We start from the raw sequence: 15304 nt of genomic DNA on the forward strand, positions 1-15304 counted from the left end.
GGAAAATATAAGCTTTACAATCAAGAGGGAAATATTTGAGGAGTGATTCTGCAGTCCTTTCTCAAACTAAACTGCCAATGACTTCAAATAAAGACTTGGGGAAATAGTGGTCTCTCTGTCTCAGGTATAAAACTCTCAAACACAGATTTAATCTGTTTACAGCAGGCTGGGTCATTACACATATTGAATCTATTTCCACATGTTAAGTATCCTCACACCTTCTTGTCAACTGTCTAAATGGGCCATCTTGATTATCACTACAAAAGTTTTTTTTTTCTCCTGCTGTTAATAGCTCATCTTAATTAATTAGCCTCTTACAGTTTGTATGGCAAATTCCACCTTCTCTGTATGTGTGTATATATCTTCTTACTATATGTTCCATTCAATGCATCCGATGAAGTGGGCTGTAGCCCATGAAAGCTTATGCTCAAATAAATTTGTTAGTCTCTAAGGTGCCACAAGTCCTCCTGTTTTTGTTTTTTTTTTAAGATTGTCTGTTACTCTACATTTTGAATCTTCTTTAAATTTCTTCCTCTTAAAAGAGAAAACATCACAAAACGGTAGCCAGCACTCAAGTGTGACAACGTTTTTACAGGAAAACCCTCATAACTTATCCTGTAATGTTACTATTAAATGCAAATATTTATTAACCACACTTTTTTGTATTGCAGTGGTAATACTATAGTTCAGTCTGAGCTGGGCCATTTCATATTAAAGGCCAAAATCGGACCTGAGCCCAAATCATCAACTTCCATCAAAATCCCATGGCAATAGGATCATTAAGAAGTCATCCAGTCCAACTTCCTGCGCTGTGGCAGGATCCAATAAACTTAGACCATCCCTGACAGGTGTTTGTCCAACATGTTTTTCAAAATCTTCAATGTTGAAGATTCCACAACATCCCTTGGAAGCCTATTCCCTTAACTACTCTTATAGTTAGAAAGTTTTTCCTAATATCTAACCAAAATCTCCTTTGCTGCAGATTAAGCCCATTACTTCTTGTCCTACTTTCAGTGGCCATGGAGAACAATTGATCACCACTGTCTTTATAACAGCTGAAATGGGACGGCTGCCCCACTCCCGCAGAAAAGGGGTTAAAAGCAGCCCTGGAGAGGGCTGCAGCTAGAAATAAGGGGAAGCTGACGGTGTAGCTGACCACAGCTGTGACCAGCTCAGTTAGGGCCCAGCTGGCCCTGATAAGAGGGCAGACGCTGAAGGAGTCTCACTCTAGCCCTGGAGTGGGAAAGGCGAGCTGCCTGAGAGCAAGGTACCTGAAATGGAGCAGTGCTGGGGAAGGGCAAAGGGCACTGGGGAGCTCCAGCCTGGTGAACCCCCAGGCTGCAGACCTTGGTGAAGGCCTACAAAAGGTACTGGGGCTGCAGAGAGGCAGCCCAGGGGCTAGGCAAAGGCAGCAGGTCCAACCCCCTTGCCACTGATGAGTGGCCATTACAGACTGCAGTCTGCCCCAGTGAGCGGGGGGCTAGATGATGACTGGCAGTAGCCACTGAAGCAAGGTGGGTTTAGAGGGTTGGGTTACATATGGCTTACACATGGCTCCTGTTAATACATCCCAGAATGTTATTAGCCTTTATTACAACTGCATCACATTGATGAAACACTCAATTTGTATCCATTATAACCCTCAGATCCTTTCAGCAGTACTACCACCTAGCCAGTTACTCCCATTTTGTAGTTGTGCATTTGATTTTTTCCTTTCTAAGTATAGTACTTTGCATTTGTCTTGTTGATGTCATCTTATTGATTTGAGACCAATTCTCTAAATTTGTCAAAGTCATTTTGAATTCTAATCATGTCCTCCAAAGTGCATACAACCTTGCCGAGCCTGGTGCCATCTGCAATTTTTGTTTTTTTTAAGCATACTCTCCACTCCATTATCCAAATCATTAATGAACTTACTCAATAGTTTCAGACCCAGGACTGAGGCCTGCAGGACCACTCTAGATATGTGCTCCCAGTTTGACAGCGAACCATTGATACTTACACTTTGAGTACGGTCTTTCAGCCAGTTATGCACCCAACTAATAGTAATTTCATCTAGACCACATTTCCCCAGTGGGAATGTTGTGAGAATGTTGTGCAATTGTGTCAAAAGCCTTACTAAAATCAAGATATATCATGTCTACTGCTTCCTCCTCTGCCCCCCATGCACTTGGCCAGTAACCCTGTCAAAGAAGGAAATTAGGTTGCTGTGGCATGATTTGTTCTTGACAAATCCATGCTGGCTATTCCTTATCACCCTATTATCCTCTAGGTGTTTATAAACTGATTATTTAATAATTTGTTACAGTATCATTCCAGGTATCAAAGTTAGGTTGACTAGTCTGTAATTCTCCAGGTCTTCTTTGTTCCCCCTTTTAAAGATAAGTTCTATGCATGCCCTGCTCTGGTCCTTTGGGACCTCACTTGTACGCCATGAGTTTACCTGTAGGAAAAAGGTTTTGAGGGGAACTGCCACTTATGGAGCTTTCCTAAGGTTATGCCATGGGAGGGTTGTGTGTGCAGGAGGCAAGAGTCATCTGCATGGCAACTCCATGTGTCTTCACTGGCTCTGGGACTCTTTCCCTGGCTCCCCTAGAAGTTCCCCCAATGTGAAAAGGGCTCTGGAAGTGTGACAGTAGCCTCAGGGCGTATTAACAGTCTGCAAGCTTCTCCGCTATTGTCCTGTCTCTCTTATCAAGCTTTTCTCTCTTATCAATAGCAGTTGGTCCAATAAAATATATTATTTCACCTACTTTGTCTCTCTACTATCCTGGAACGGACACAGCTACAACTATGCTACGTACATAGATTTTTAGAGTAATTTCTATAGAGCTGTATTGATTGCTTCCTTTTAAAATTCTATAAGACTGTTCCATAAGGATCTTGGCACCATTTCTCCTTGTCTACTTCCCCATATTCCCCTCTCCTCAGATGCACATCCCTGCCTTCCCCTGAGAGTGCTTTGTAAGGTCCAGGCTGAGGTTGGAATAAATGGTGCCGCAGAGGTGGATGACACCTCTCTGTATGAGATGGGAGACTACATACAGCATAGTGCAGAGGAATGTGCTTACGGCTCAGCAATATGGTCCCAGTTCAGGAAAGCACCTCTATTCAGGAAGACACTGAAGTATGTACTTAACTCCAAATGTGCACTCAAGTGTTTTCCTGATTCAGGGCCTATGAGCAACCTCTATCCCTGCTATTGGACTCCTGAGTCATCTCAGGGCCTAGATGTAAATCTGTGGTAGAGATCATCCTCGAATCAAGGGATGTTCGATGATGATGTTGTTGATCCCTGCTATGAACTGAGCACTGATGACTGTGGGGGAAAGTGGGCAGGACATGGGGTTAGAACTGCTAGCACCAGGGTGCGGTCACAGTATAAGTACATGAGGACAATTTGATGAATGCAAATTACGTATGTTGTGGGATTTTCAGTTATTCTTAATGCCAGCCATGAGTAATGGTTTATTCAAGTGTGCTTAAGAGCTACTGCACAAGAAATTGAGAGCCGGGGCAGCATGAGGGCCAACCACTGACAGAAATGCTTCAGAAAGATTCACATGATACATTAACCCTCCCTAGCAGCCATTCAGTACCTCATGATGTATACTAGACCCTGTTTTTCCTGGTCCTCCAGCCTGTACACACACTTCTCTATTGGATTGTAGGTAACAAGCACTATGCTCAGCAATGTACTAGTAGCTCAGCACTGCTGTCAATACCCTGATCCACATCAGACAGGATCCACTCCTTATTTTATTTTGGGATATGTTCAAAAGAAAGTGTTTCATTTCAGAACCTGAATTTTGGCAGTTCTCAATTTAAGTAGTTCTCAAGAAGGAACTTTAAGTTCTCCCTTCCCATATCTCTGAGCTGAGGGTTAAACAAAAAACAGTCCAAGGTATTCTAAAATGCAGCCAAGCCACTTGCATCTTTTAAAACAGAGGCACAAAACACAAAGATTACAGGTCCCATCATTCAATGCTCCATCTTCATTTCAGCAGAGCCACTATAAAGGGGTCAGTATTATCCGCTCCACTGTATACAAACTAGGTGAGAGTTCAGGTTTTGGCTAGTTTCCAAACCCATCAAGTTGGGCGAAGTTTGCATGTCCCTATTCTAACGCCTAAAGAAGTCTACTCAAAAGTGTATATCCCTTACTTGAGGTAGCTGCTGTTGAATAAAAATTTATTACACTAATATTGCAATCTTTCCAAATCAGGCTCAGAGTCAAAATGAACATTTTTGTGCTTAGCTTGATTTTAATAAGATCCTCATCCTGTAACTGATTCTATAGATCCCTGTGCCTACAAGGAGCCCCTTGATTTCAAGGGTCTGATCTTGCAAAACCATACTTCCATGAATAGCTCTTACAAGGCTATTTGATGGAACAGACACTTAGATTATTTATATTGTAACACTTGTGACGGCAACTCAATTGCACTGTATTTATACATACACAGAATATCCTATTATATATGCATACACAAAATATAAGTCGGAATAGAATAACTTTTAGAAAAAGATTTATAAAGATTAGGCTATTCCTAATTAAAGTTTGATAGATTTACTGTATATGTCTATTCATTTTTAAATGTCTCTGGTAATAAAATACAACATGAATTTGTACCACTAGGAAATTAGTATTGTGGAACGTACTGTGCTTTACATGTGATTTGGGGACTGCAATTTGATACGGACATAAAAATGTAGGAATTTTATACATTACTTATGGGGATCTAAAAAAAAAATACACATTAGCTGAACAAAGACTTTGGTCCAGATTCCGCAGTCTTTACTCAGGCAACTTTCCCATTCTTGTTAATGAGAATTTTATCTAAGGACTACTGTATTGGGCTTTCAGGGTAATCAGGTATACACAAATGTGCTTCTGTGCTACAGAATACAGTGTTATCTCATATTCAGTTCAGTTTAAAAAAATTACCTATACATCAAAATATGTCAGTTGGATTAAATTGACTATGTGCCAGAATTCAGACTTCTAATATGGATACAAGGGTTTCCCCCATTTGATTATACTAATCTAAGGACAGATGGAATGCTTTAGAACAGTATTCAACACTGTTGCATGTACACATGAACTGGTTTTGATTCTTGCATGTAGTAGGGAGAACAGCACAGTGGAGCAAAGAATCATTAGGCACTATTGGTAGTTTTGTGACCATGGAGTTTTGAGAGCAATTATACAAGAGAATAATCAACGAATGTGGAACACCAGTCTTGTACTGATGTGACACCCTGATACATTGTAGAAAGAGACATATTTTAATTGTATACCCCAGCTTCCCAAACATTTACTGACTTTACATTTGTTAGTGGAATGTATTGGTCAGATCATTAGATTTCCTCCTTCCACTGTTTCCCATTTTGGACTTTTAGAACCATCTCACTGCACACCGACTAAGTACTGAATTGAGCTAACAAAAGTCCTAGCAGGTGAATACTGTTTTCAAGTGAAGGAGGGATGCATTATGTCATTTTCCCATTTATATTATGTGAAAAACAGTCACCTCAGAGTATAGCTTTAAATTAAGAAGATTGCTCTGATATATTCAGGTGTATAGGTTCCCTTCTCCCCCAGTCCTCGGCACCTGTGATCCTGAACAGTCAATTTCCTTTCTCTATCTTAATTTTCCCCTTATACATCATATTCAAGATTTTATCTGGACAGGGGCTAGGTGGCTCAGTGGATAAACCTCTGCCTTTTCACCTCTGGGATCATGGTTCAAGTCAAATCCTGATGAAATGCGTTTGATCGTCCTAATCTAGTTCTTAGTGGACAGCATTCCCATTATCTTTAAAAGGGTCAGAGCCAAGGCCATTGGGAAGAGTGCATTGTGCTATATCTTGTCTGTTGATTAATACATTTTCAGTGATGCCAGTTCCTTAACTTCATGAGCACACATTCACACAAAAAAGCTTAATAAAAGTCCCTAGTGGATTAAACATCTCTCTCTCTCACCCTCACAAATCCCTTTAGGTTTCCCTAGAAATATTTAAAAAATCAGCAATTGCTGATCATTTTGAAAAGATTAACACCTGCATTAAGAAAAAAAATCTCAAATTAATTAGCTCAATAATTACTTTAAATCCTTGTTTGACATATGGAGAACACAATCTTTATAATCAGAACCATTTTTATAAGACATTCTAGTTCTCTTCTCTTATGTATGTTAGTTAATCTAAAAAGACTTTTGGATCAAAGGGATTAAGCCCCAAGAAAGATATCTTTTGTTGTACACAGGACAGTAGGCCAGACAGCTAGGTGAAGTGCTTGTTATAGGAATTTATTCTCCATTCTCTGTTATTTGGGATCTGCTAGAAGAAATGGGTATTTGACAGTTGATGTAAACAAAACAAAAACAACACAGCCATAGCCTTCATTTTGTCTTATCCCATCTAAAAGGTACAGTAAGATGAAATATATAAACATTTCCCTTTCATGGTGTCTGAAGACCAAAGGTTATTGGGCTTTTCCTGGACCTAGAGAAGGGAGTCAGCAGATCTGCTGCCACAGACTGCTGCGGGAAATATGTGAAAGCATTTGAAAAGTGGCAGGGTAGAGATAACGTTACGCTACCTGGCAATCCTAGAATCAGCTGGGGTCTGGTTTGGACCAAAACACAAATGCTGGGAAGAACAATTCCTTATGAATCATTCAACTGGCCTAGGATCACCAAACTGCATTGCACTCTGGTCCTATCCCTACCTGCCCCTAGCGTGCTCCTGATGTATCTGTGATGCAGGAAGTAGACAGTGTAAAGGCAGCCAAGGATTCCCCCAAGCTGCAGCGGTCTTCAGCTGTCTGCCTAAGGCAGCCTTAAATCTCCTTTATGCCTCTTGAGTAGTGCAAAGGTGACTTATCTCTAGGAAAGATTGAGTCCTAGGTCCCAAAAGAACAGAATAGACAGAAGAAGAAGTACAGACAGTCTTTTCATGAGGATGCAGCAAGAAAGGAGGACAAATGTTATACCCATATAGTCACAATATAGTTTCTACAAGCAGTACATGAGATAGCTCAACGACATCACGAAAGCCAGCTCTGCTCCCATTGAAGTCAATGGCCAAACTATCCTCTAGCTGCAGTGGAAGCAGGATCAGCCTCAAAGCTGTTAGGATAATGAGTTGATTGAAAACCCCTACAGTACAGTAATGGTCAAATTCATGAGGACAAAATATGATTTTCCTGCTGATATAGTTCATGAATATAGTTTGTGAGATATATGAATGTATGAACCATTTTTCATTTTTGATAGTGGTTAAAGATTATAAAATATTTTTAATGATTTAATCATTCTCCTACAGTCATTAATAGTTTTTACATTCCTGCTATATATTTATTTAATTGGCTACTGAACTGGCAGCATTTAATTAATGGTGCCTTTGCACAAATCAATAACAATTATGATTTTTTCTGGTTAAATAATTAATTATCCTTGAATTGTTTTTCTTTCTAATGTTTTTCAAGTTAACAGGAAATTCCTGAACATGAGCTGTCTTGTAGCAAATAATTAGTTATATCCTGAATTAGTTAGTACAAATTATTTTAAGTATTGAAAAATATATGGAAAAAGCGTGGATTTATTTAAAAAACTCTGAATTATGACATTCACCTGAAGATATGATATGATATTGTTTATGCCTATCATTCTAAAACTGGCAAATCCAAATGTACAGCTAAGGTCTATGGCTGACTTTTCCACACGTAATAGTGCAAAGCCAGGAATGTTGGACCAGATTGTAGATCCTGCTCCAGTGGTGCAGAGGCCATGAAACTGGCTTAATGAGCCAGCTGAGGATTTCCCCCACACTGTGAGCCCTCTGCTATCTGGGTGTGTTGGGAGCATAACTAGAAAGGGAGAGTGGCCGGAACACCACAGAACTCTAATAATCTTCAGCTAGTGTCGTGTCCCCTGGAAAGCTCTTACTCGCTGGCACAAGTTAGAATAGCCCTGAGGCTTCTCAAACTTGTTCTTGGAGCTGAACTGGTCCCAGGCCAGCCTCTGGATCAGGAGGACATACAGGTATTGTACAGGAGAACTTGGCTGGATCTGAGGACCAATGTTTCTAAGCTCTTCTGTCTCAAAGATACTACTTTTAGATGCCCACTTAAACTCACTATATTTAGGAATTCATGTGACAATCAGAGCCAAGTTCAGCCTCGTGTGACTCATGCATTCCATCCTTCCCATTATTTTCTTTGTAACACTCACCACTGGAGCACGTAGGCACTGTAGCTCCATTGTAGTCAATGGAGTTATACCAGAGTTGAACTGGGTCCTTGAAGTACATTACAATACTAAGGTAAATCTCACTTGATGTTCTATGATAATTTTGCATTAGTTAGAGATTTGACATGAATTTTCTCTTTTCTATCTTACTGCATACCTTAGTAAAGTTGCTATCTGCACTGATCTTTTTTAAACAGAATGATATAGAAGGGTCTTCACTTACTCATTGTACATGCCATTTTGTGGAGGAAACAGGGACAGTTGCTGAAGTTTGGAAAATATTAGACCTGAGATATTTCAGACTGGAAAAGACAGTATTTCTGCTGAACTGATAATTTGTATCTGTTTTAGATTTTTCATAAACATGATAACCATTTCTCCATCTATCTTAAGAATTCTTGTTGATTAAAGTGTAAAAAAGACGGAATAACTGTGTATGGACAATGATAAAGTAGGCTGTTTATAATAAATATTTGTCATGTCTTGTCACAACTGCACAAATTCCACTGTTACTGAAGAGACACCACACTGATAAAAAAGAGCTCAGAAAATCAATGGATCTTGAGCTAAAGCAGTTGCTAAACACACAGAAAACATCTTTATCCAACAGCCATAGTGCTGTGAAAATTCCCAAGCCTTGCATCGGTATAGCTAAGGAAAATTTAATCTTCCCAAATACTCATCAGGGCACTCCATCCTGCAGACCTGACAGCCCCACTTATAATTAATTATACAATTTCGATGGGAATATCGACTAAACAAAGCTATAAATCATAGAAAAAGTCAATAGGCATGGACACATTCAATCATGTCCCGACCAATGATTACTACTCTTAAAATACAATAATTATTTTCAGGAGCCAGCTTGAATTAAATTTCTGTCAGGCTGGTACAAGACCGCTGGTTGATGAAGGATGCGATGGATTTTTTTGGTTGAATTCGGCATAGGAACATTTATCCTTTTAGATAGGTAGTTTGTTTTTAGTGATCACGGTGCTGCGTGTTTAACTAGACCATGAAGATTAGATTATCTCCAATGGCTCATTATATCGTTTATCTTTTTCCTTCCATGCTTGATCTGGAAGATTTCCTGCTTCTCGGTGCATGAACGAAATGGCAGCTGATTTTGAAATGTAATATGTTAGAGTATGATGTCTGCATATGAGTTTGCATACAAGTATGTGTGTATGGGCATGTGGTTCACGTATGTGAAATTGTCAAAACTGTCATTTGAAATGCCACTGGTATATTATGAATTTCAATAAAGAGGAGTAACTTTTTTCAGCAGATAAAGCTGTACTGAAAGAAAAATAAAATTATAAACTTTCAAGGTGATATTAAAAAATTAAGAGAAATAAAACAGATAAATTATAGAGGGACAAGTTTTCATTTCTCTTGTGTATCTATCAAATGGAATTGGAAATGGGACAGTGAATTTTTAGTGAGACAATATGAAGAAAGGCTGTGTCAAAGCACAGATTGGAACAAATGTTTCAAAATGAGAAAAATATTGGTGTGTGAAGATAGTCAATATCAATTTTCCATCCATAGTAATATATTTAGACCAAAAAAAGGGTAACTTACCCATGGTTTTTTGAGCCATTTGTCCAAGTGGGTCTCACTTCCAATCTCATATGCACATCGTAAATGTAGATATGTAAAAAACTACTTATTTTTAAAATGTTCCATAGCCACAAACTTACCGCAGTGCCATTGTTGTCTCTAAAAACATCTTGATTAAAATAATCAAAGAGCTTCTTTTCTAACTGTAACATAACCTGAGAAAGTAAAGCAGAAAAAAAAAATCAGGGAAGAACTTCTGGCCCAAGTGGTCATATGAGTTGGGCAGTCAGTCAGTCATTCTCAACTCTATAACTTCAGCCCTTTAAAAAAAATCAAGTAAATTTCTAGATCTCTAAATCTCTCTCCTTATCAGTCAGCCCATTTGGTTCACTGGCAAACAGCTAACAAGATTAGATAAACAGTTCTAAAGTGTGTGGACATCTATATTCTCCCCCTAAATGATGATGCATAAGTCTAATTTTTGCAGGGCTACGTAAAGTGCCTCTCAGAAAAGAATACACTCTTCCAAAAACTCACTTTCATCACAAATCATACAATAATTCACACCTAAGAGCCCAATCTTGCAAGATGATGCTCATCACCCTAAAGGATCAGGTGCTAAGTTATCTTAGCCTACATTTTGTAACTAAATTTTTGGAGCTAAATTCATCCCTGATAAGTCACTTCCCGAAATTACAGTCAGAGATAAATTTTGCCTTTGATGTTTGCAAACCTGAAAAGGAGATGTTCAACAATCTTCTCTGATAGAGAAGAATGAGGGGGGATTTGATAGCTGCTTTCAACTACCTGAAAGGGGGTTCCAAAGAGGATGGCTCTAGACTGTTCTCAATGGTAGCAGATGACAGAACGAGGAGTAATGGTCTCAAGTTGCAATGGGGGAGGTTTAGATTGGATATTAGGAAAAACTTTTTCACTAAGAGGGTGGTGAAACACTGGAATGCGTTACCTAGGGAGGTGGTAGAATCTCCTTCCTTAGAGGTTTTTAAGGTCAGGCTTGACACAGCCCTGGCTGGGATGATTTAACTGGGACTTGGTCCTGCTTCGAGCAGGGGGTTGGACTAGATGACCTTCTGGGGTCCCTTCCAACCCTGATATTCTATGATTCTATGATTCTATGATATGTCTGTATTCGGTTACATACCTTTCGGTCATTATCAGATTCACGGAATATTAGCTTGACTACTTCATTGGTGTCAGCTGCCCGGATAGTCTGCATTGTAGCCTTTGTACAAAGGGTCTAATAAAAAAGAAAGCAAGAGAGAGATGATTTTATCAGAAAGATGAACCCCCATTTTGTAGCCTTTGCAATCAATAAACATTAAGGCCTTGATCCAATGCTCAGTGAAAAGTGTGTTTTTGCTGAAGGTCAATTTTAAATACAAAACACTATTAATTTAATGTATTTCCATTCACTAAAAATCTAACTAATGAGCTACATTAATGTTCTGACACAAACTGACAAAACCAAGAAAATTCTTTCTTAAAGCAAATATTAACTTCTTAACTCACTGTACTGTATATTTTTACTTTAAAAGGTTTGACCATATTAGGTGATCCCGCCTCACACATTACTTGTGACCATCCTCAACAGACATTCCTGCTAGTCCAGCAGCCCCCAAATTTTGTTTCTTCACATACCACTTCCTTAAAAAATTGTAAAGTGAACTGATGGAACTTCAAGCTCAAGTACCACCAGTAATACATGTAGCAATTTAGGAACCCCGACAATCGATTGTAAAAGTTTCATGCTCAAATGTGGTTTCAATCTATAAACATAAACAAAACTTTTATAACTTTGCAATTGGCTGCAGGGGCTAAGTCTGCTGGGGAAACAAATCCTCTTGTATGTCCAACCTTCTCAACAAGTGACGGCACTGTACTCCTAAATATTTTGCGGGTCTCAGGGCTTCAGGATAAAATATATTGTAATTAAACACTTATCTAGGTTCAAAAGTATAAATTCCAGACAGAGTGTCAGGTTTGTCTTTGATTTCTCTTCCATTTGTCTGGTTATAGACTAGCTTTAATGTTATAGAATATTTTGTATTAATTAGCTTTAGGATGCCTATTGTGAAAGGGACTTCTCTGTTGCATTCAATTACAGATGGAAATCTGGAGGATTCAGCAAAACACTTAAACATATGCTTAAATTTAAGCATATGCTTAAGCCCTATTGAAGTTAAGCAAATGGGCAAGTGCTTTGATAAACTGGACAGACTGCTGAATTTGGGCCCAGATATGATGCAGGTTTAGGAGAGCTGATGGGAAATGTCTTCTTGCATAGAGATTTATTTTGTTAGTGTTTCCTAAGTGAATAGTGCACAAGACAGGAATTAAAGAAAGAACAAAGAAGGTGGGGATTTACTTGCAGTGCATTTTTATTCTTTTTCATGCTCGCCAGAAAACTTGTTTTGGTTTTGCATAATATTTAATAATAAAATAAATATTTTATGCTTCTATAGTTACTAAGGCTCCTATATCTGCGGCTCTAAAAGCATTTTACAATCCTTAGTGAATGTATTCTCATAATACCCCTGTGAGTTACAAATGTATCATTATCCCATTTTACAGATGGGGAAACTGAAGCTAAGACCAAATTCAGATGTGGCATAACATCTGTTTAAGCCATATAGGAATCTGATATAAACAGGATTTCACCAATATCAGAACAGAATTTGCCTCTTATTATCTTGGCCAAAGTCACCTGGAAAGTCTCTAGCAGAGTCTGAAATAGAATCCAATTTATCTTTAGCCACAAAACCATCCATTCCATTTATTGTTTTACTTTTTACTTCTTTCCTTCCTGAAAAAATACAAGTGTTGGACTTATTTTAGAAATGCACTGTGTATCAGAAAGACTGTAATGGGATTTTTAGTATATTTGCAAAAACACTTATTCATTTATTTTTAAGAAGATGATGAACATCTGCAGCGACTGCTCTTCTCAACAAATGTACTTCCTAACAAAAATAACCGAACACATACTTGAATACCCAAAGATTTATTTATTTATTTTTACTCTTTATGTAGCACTTAGCACAACAAGGCCATGATCTTTGACTAGAGCCCTTACGTGCTACCATAATACTGATAAATAACAACAACAACAAGCCATAAAATTTCAGTTTTAAAGGATGATGACTTCTGAGTGTATCACAAGAAAAATACAACACAAACAAATCTGATCTTTCTCTTCAGGCCTATGAACTTAAACATTGCTAATTGATTTCCTCTTCTCATTTAGCTAAAAATATTTCCTCCTCAACTTCTTCCTCTGGATATTAATTTTTCACCCTTCATAAATATTACTACACTAAATTATAAATCCTTGGCAAGAGGGACTCATAATGCAAATTTTGGCACAATCATTATCTAGAGCAGTACAAACACTGCTGCTGGAATGCTTGAAAAACACAAATCTCACTAGAGGAAAAAAATCTGTGATTATAGTAACACAAAACACCCTTCGAAAATGGTGTTTGTGTTCACAATTTTTCAGACCATTTTTGTTCAGTGGATCAGGCTTCTGAGAACACAGGGAAAAAGTTATAACTAAACTGGTAAAGGTCATGATGAGAGGACGGTGAAAGAGTGGCATGCCAAATCCTTCGGGGAGCTGCAGTTTTGATTTCATTAAATTTTTTAACATAGACCTAATCACTTTTTCCACACATCACCACAATTTACCTTAGATCCCATTTTGTCGCTTTTGACAAGTAATTAACATTTTGCCATCTGTGTCTGTATGCAGTTACCAATGAGGTAATCCAACAGTGAGCCATTCCCAAAGTGCACTCCCTCTGATACCAGCCATTGAAATTCAAAGCACAGATTAGCTAATCGGGTCAAGCCCAAAAAAATAGCCCTTTGGACTCATGTGTCACAAATCAGTCTGGTCGCCTTTAAACAGCGCACCAGATTAGAACAAGCACCCGAACAAACCAAAGCGGAAAACCTGCCGCTCTCTAAAGCTGGTTTCTAAAGCCCTAACAAATCGCTCCATCTTTCACTCATTTAAACTTTCCAAATGAGGGTCAATATGGTCCCCTAGCATCCAAATGCTAATGCGCTTAAGTGCGCTTAAGCAGCTTTCCAGAGTGAATGGGCCAAAGAAGGGCTCAAAAAGACAAGGCAGAGTTACTGTCACTGTCAAAAAGTCATTGTAGCCACCCCCAAAGTGGTTGCAATTCAAGAAATTCATGATTTCTGTCTCTTAAAGGCATCTGCTTGAGAACATTTTTTTCTGAGCTGCTTTATCTCACAACTTCAGGCTGCTCTAAAAGAATAAAAATCTGATCGACTCTTGAGAACCAATAAAGAGAAAGGACCCACATACCTTATTGCTTTCAAATTTCACACACACAAAAAGTTACCTTATTCGCAAACAAAAAGTGATTGGGCAAGGTTCATTTCTTATACAAGCTGGAGCATTCCTTTTTCCCTCTCCTTTCAATTTCTACAAAGTCGTAGTCACCCAAGCAGAAAACTTTCAGGAACATGTGCCTTTTTAGCCAAGTCTACTTATGAAGGGATTTTTTGTTGTGGTTAAAAAAAATCAAAATGCTATGAAAACATGCTGTTCTTTTCAATGTTCTAAGGTTCTTTAAAGGCATCTTTTTAGATGATGGGAAACCAGATCGCAAAAAGCCTCTATCAAGTTTTCTTCTTTTTCTTCCTTAATTTCAGGCACTTGTTCTTCTTTTGCAAGTTAAATATTGCTACAGTGCTTGCAGGAGAGTTGCCACTCAGTCTTCATCCTTTAGCTAGGATACAGACAGACCTTATTCCAATTTTACTTGGATTATCCACACAGGTAGACTCCTCTAGGTTCTTCAAAGTAAATGATATAAAAAATACTTGTGACATTCATCTATATAGAGTTGTAAAATACAGCTATAAAACTTTTCTGATGTAATCAATTTACTCAGAACTTATTGTATTTTACTATTGTGCAAAGTTATAAACTTACTTCTGTATGCCAGTGCTCTGCAGTCTTCAGGATAAGACTTTTCATTTGCAGAATAAATGCAACCTTTAACATTCTTCTGCTTAACTTTATAATGCAATGCATTAAAATATTTTACAGTATTCTGCAGTGCCAAATAAAACTATTCTGTCAGCAACAGAGACACATATGCATATTGAAACATGGCAACCCTTCACTGAACATACAGAAAATACCATAAACCAGTATATCGTAGCATTTTTTCCTTATTAGTGTAAGCCTCTGCTGAAAACTGCAATATTGTTTTCTCATTTATTTTACAAATCTATTGTCTGGTCACCTTCTAGAGTTCTATGTCAAACTCTGATATGTGATTTGTGTCTTTTATTGCATGCCTGTACTTACTTAAATTAAAAAGATTTTGAAAAAATGCATGTGTCCAACACATATGGATTCAACCTTCCCTATTATCTCTGCCTAAGATCTAAATATGTGTATTACTTTTCCCATGTGATTTAAA

General features: G+C 38.2%; 1 protein-coding gene across 7 annotated transcripts in view; it reads right to left on the minus strand.

Moving 5' to 3' along the window:
• The window catches only part of INPP5A (inositol polyphosphate-5-phosphatase A), a 408827-nt gene that overhangs the window by 45477 nt on the left and 348046 nt on the right, over window positions 1–15304 (minus strand). For all 7 annotated transcript variants that reach the window (XM_027819502.3, XM_037905636.2, XM_043552493.1 and 4 more), the window contains 2 exons: window positions 10981–11076; window positions 9959–10033 (listed from right to left, as the gene is read on the minus strand). In XM_027819502.3, the coding sequence (XP_027675303.1) occupies window positions 9959–10033; window positions 10981–11076 (171 nt within the window). The remainder of the gene's footprint in view (window positions 1–9958; window positions 10034–10980; window positions 11077–15304) is intronic.

Source organism: Chelonia mydas, chromosome 7, assembly GCF_015237465.2.
Source record: "Chelonia mydas isolate rCheMyd1 chromosome 7, rCheMyd1.pri.v2, whole genome shotgun sequence".
NCBI classification, from domain to species: domain Eukaryota; kingdom Metazoa; phylum Chordata; order Testudines; family Cheloniidae; genus Chelonia; species Chelonia mydas.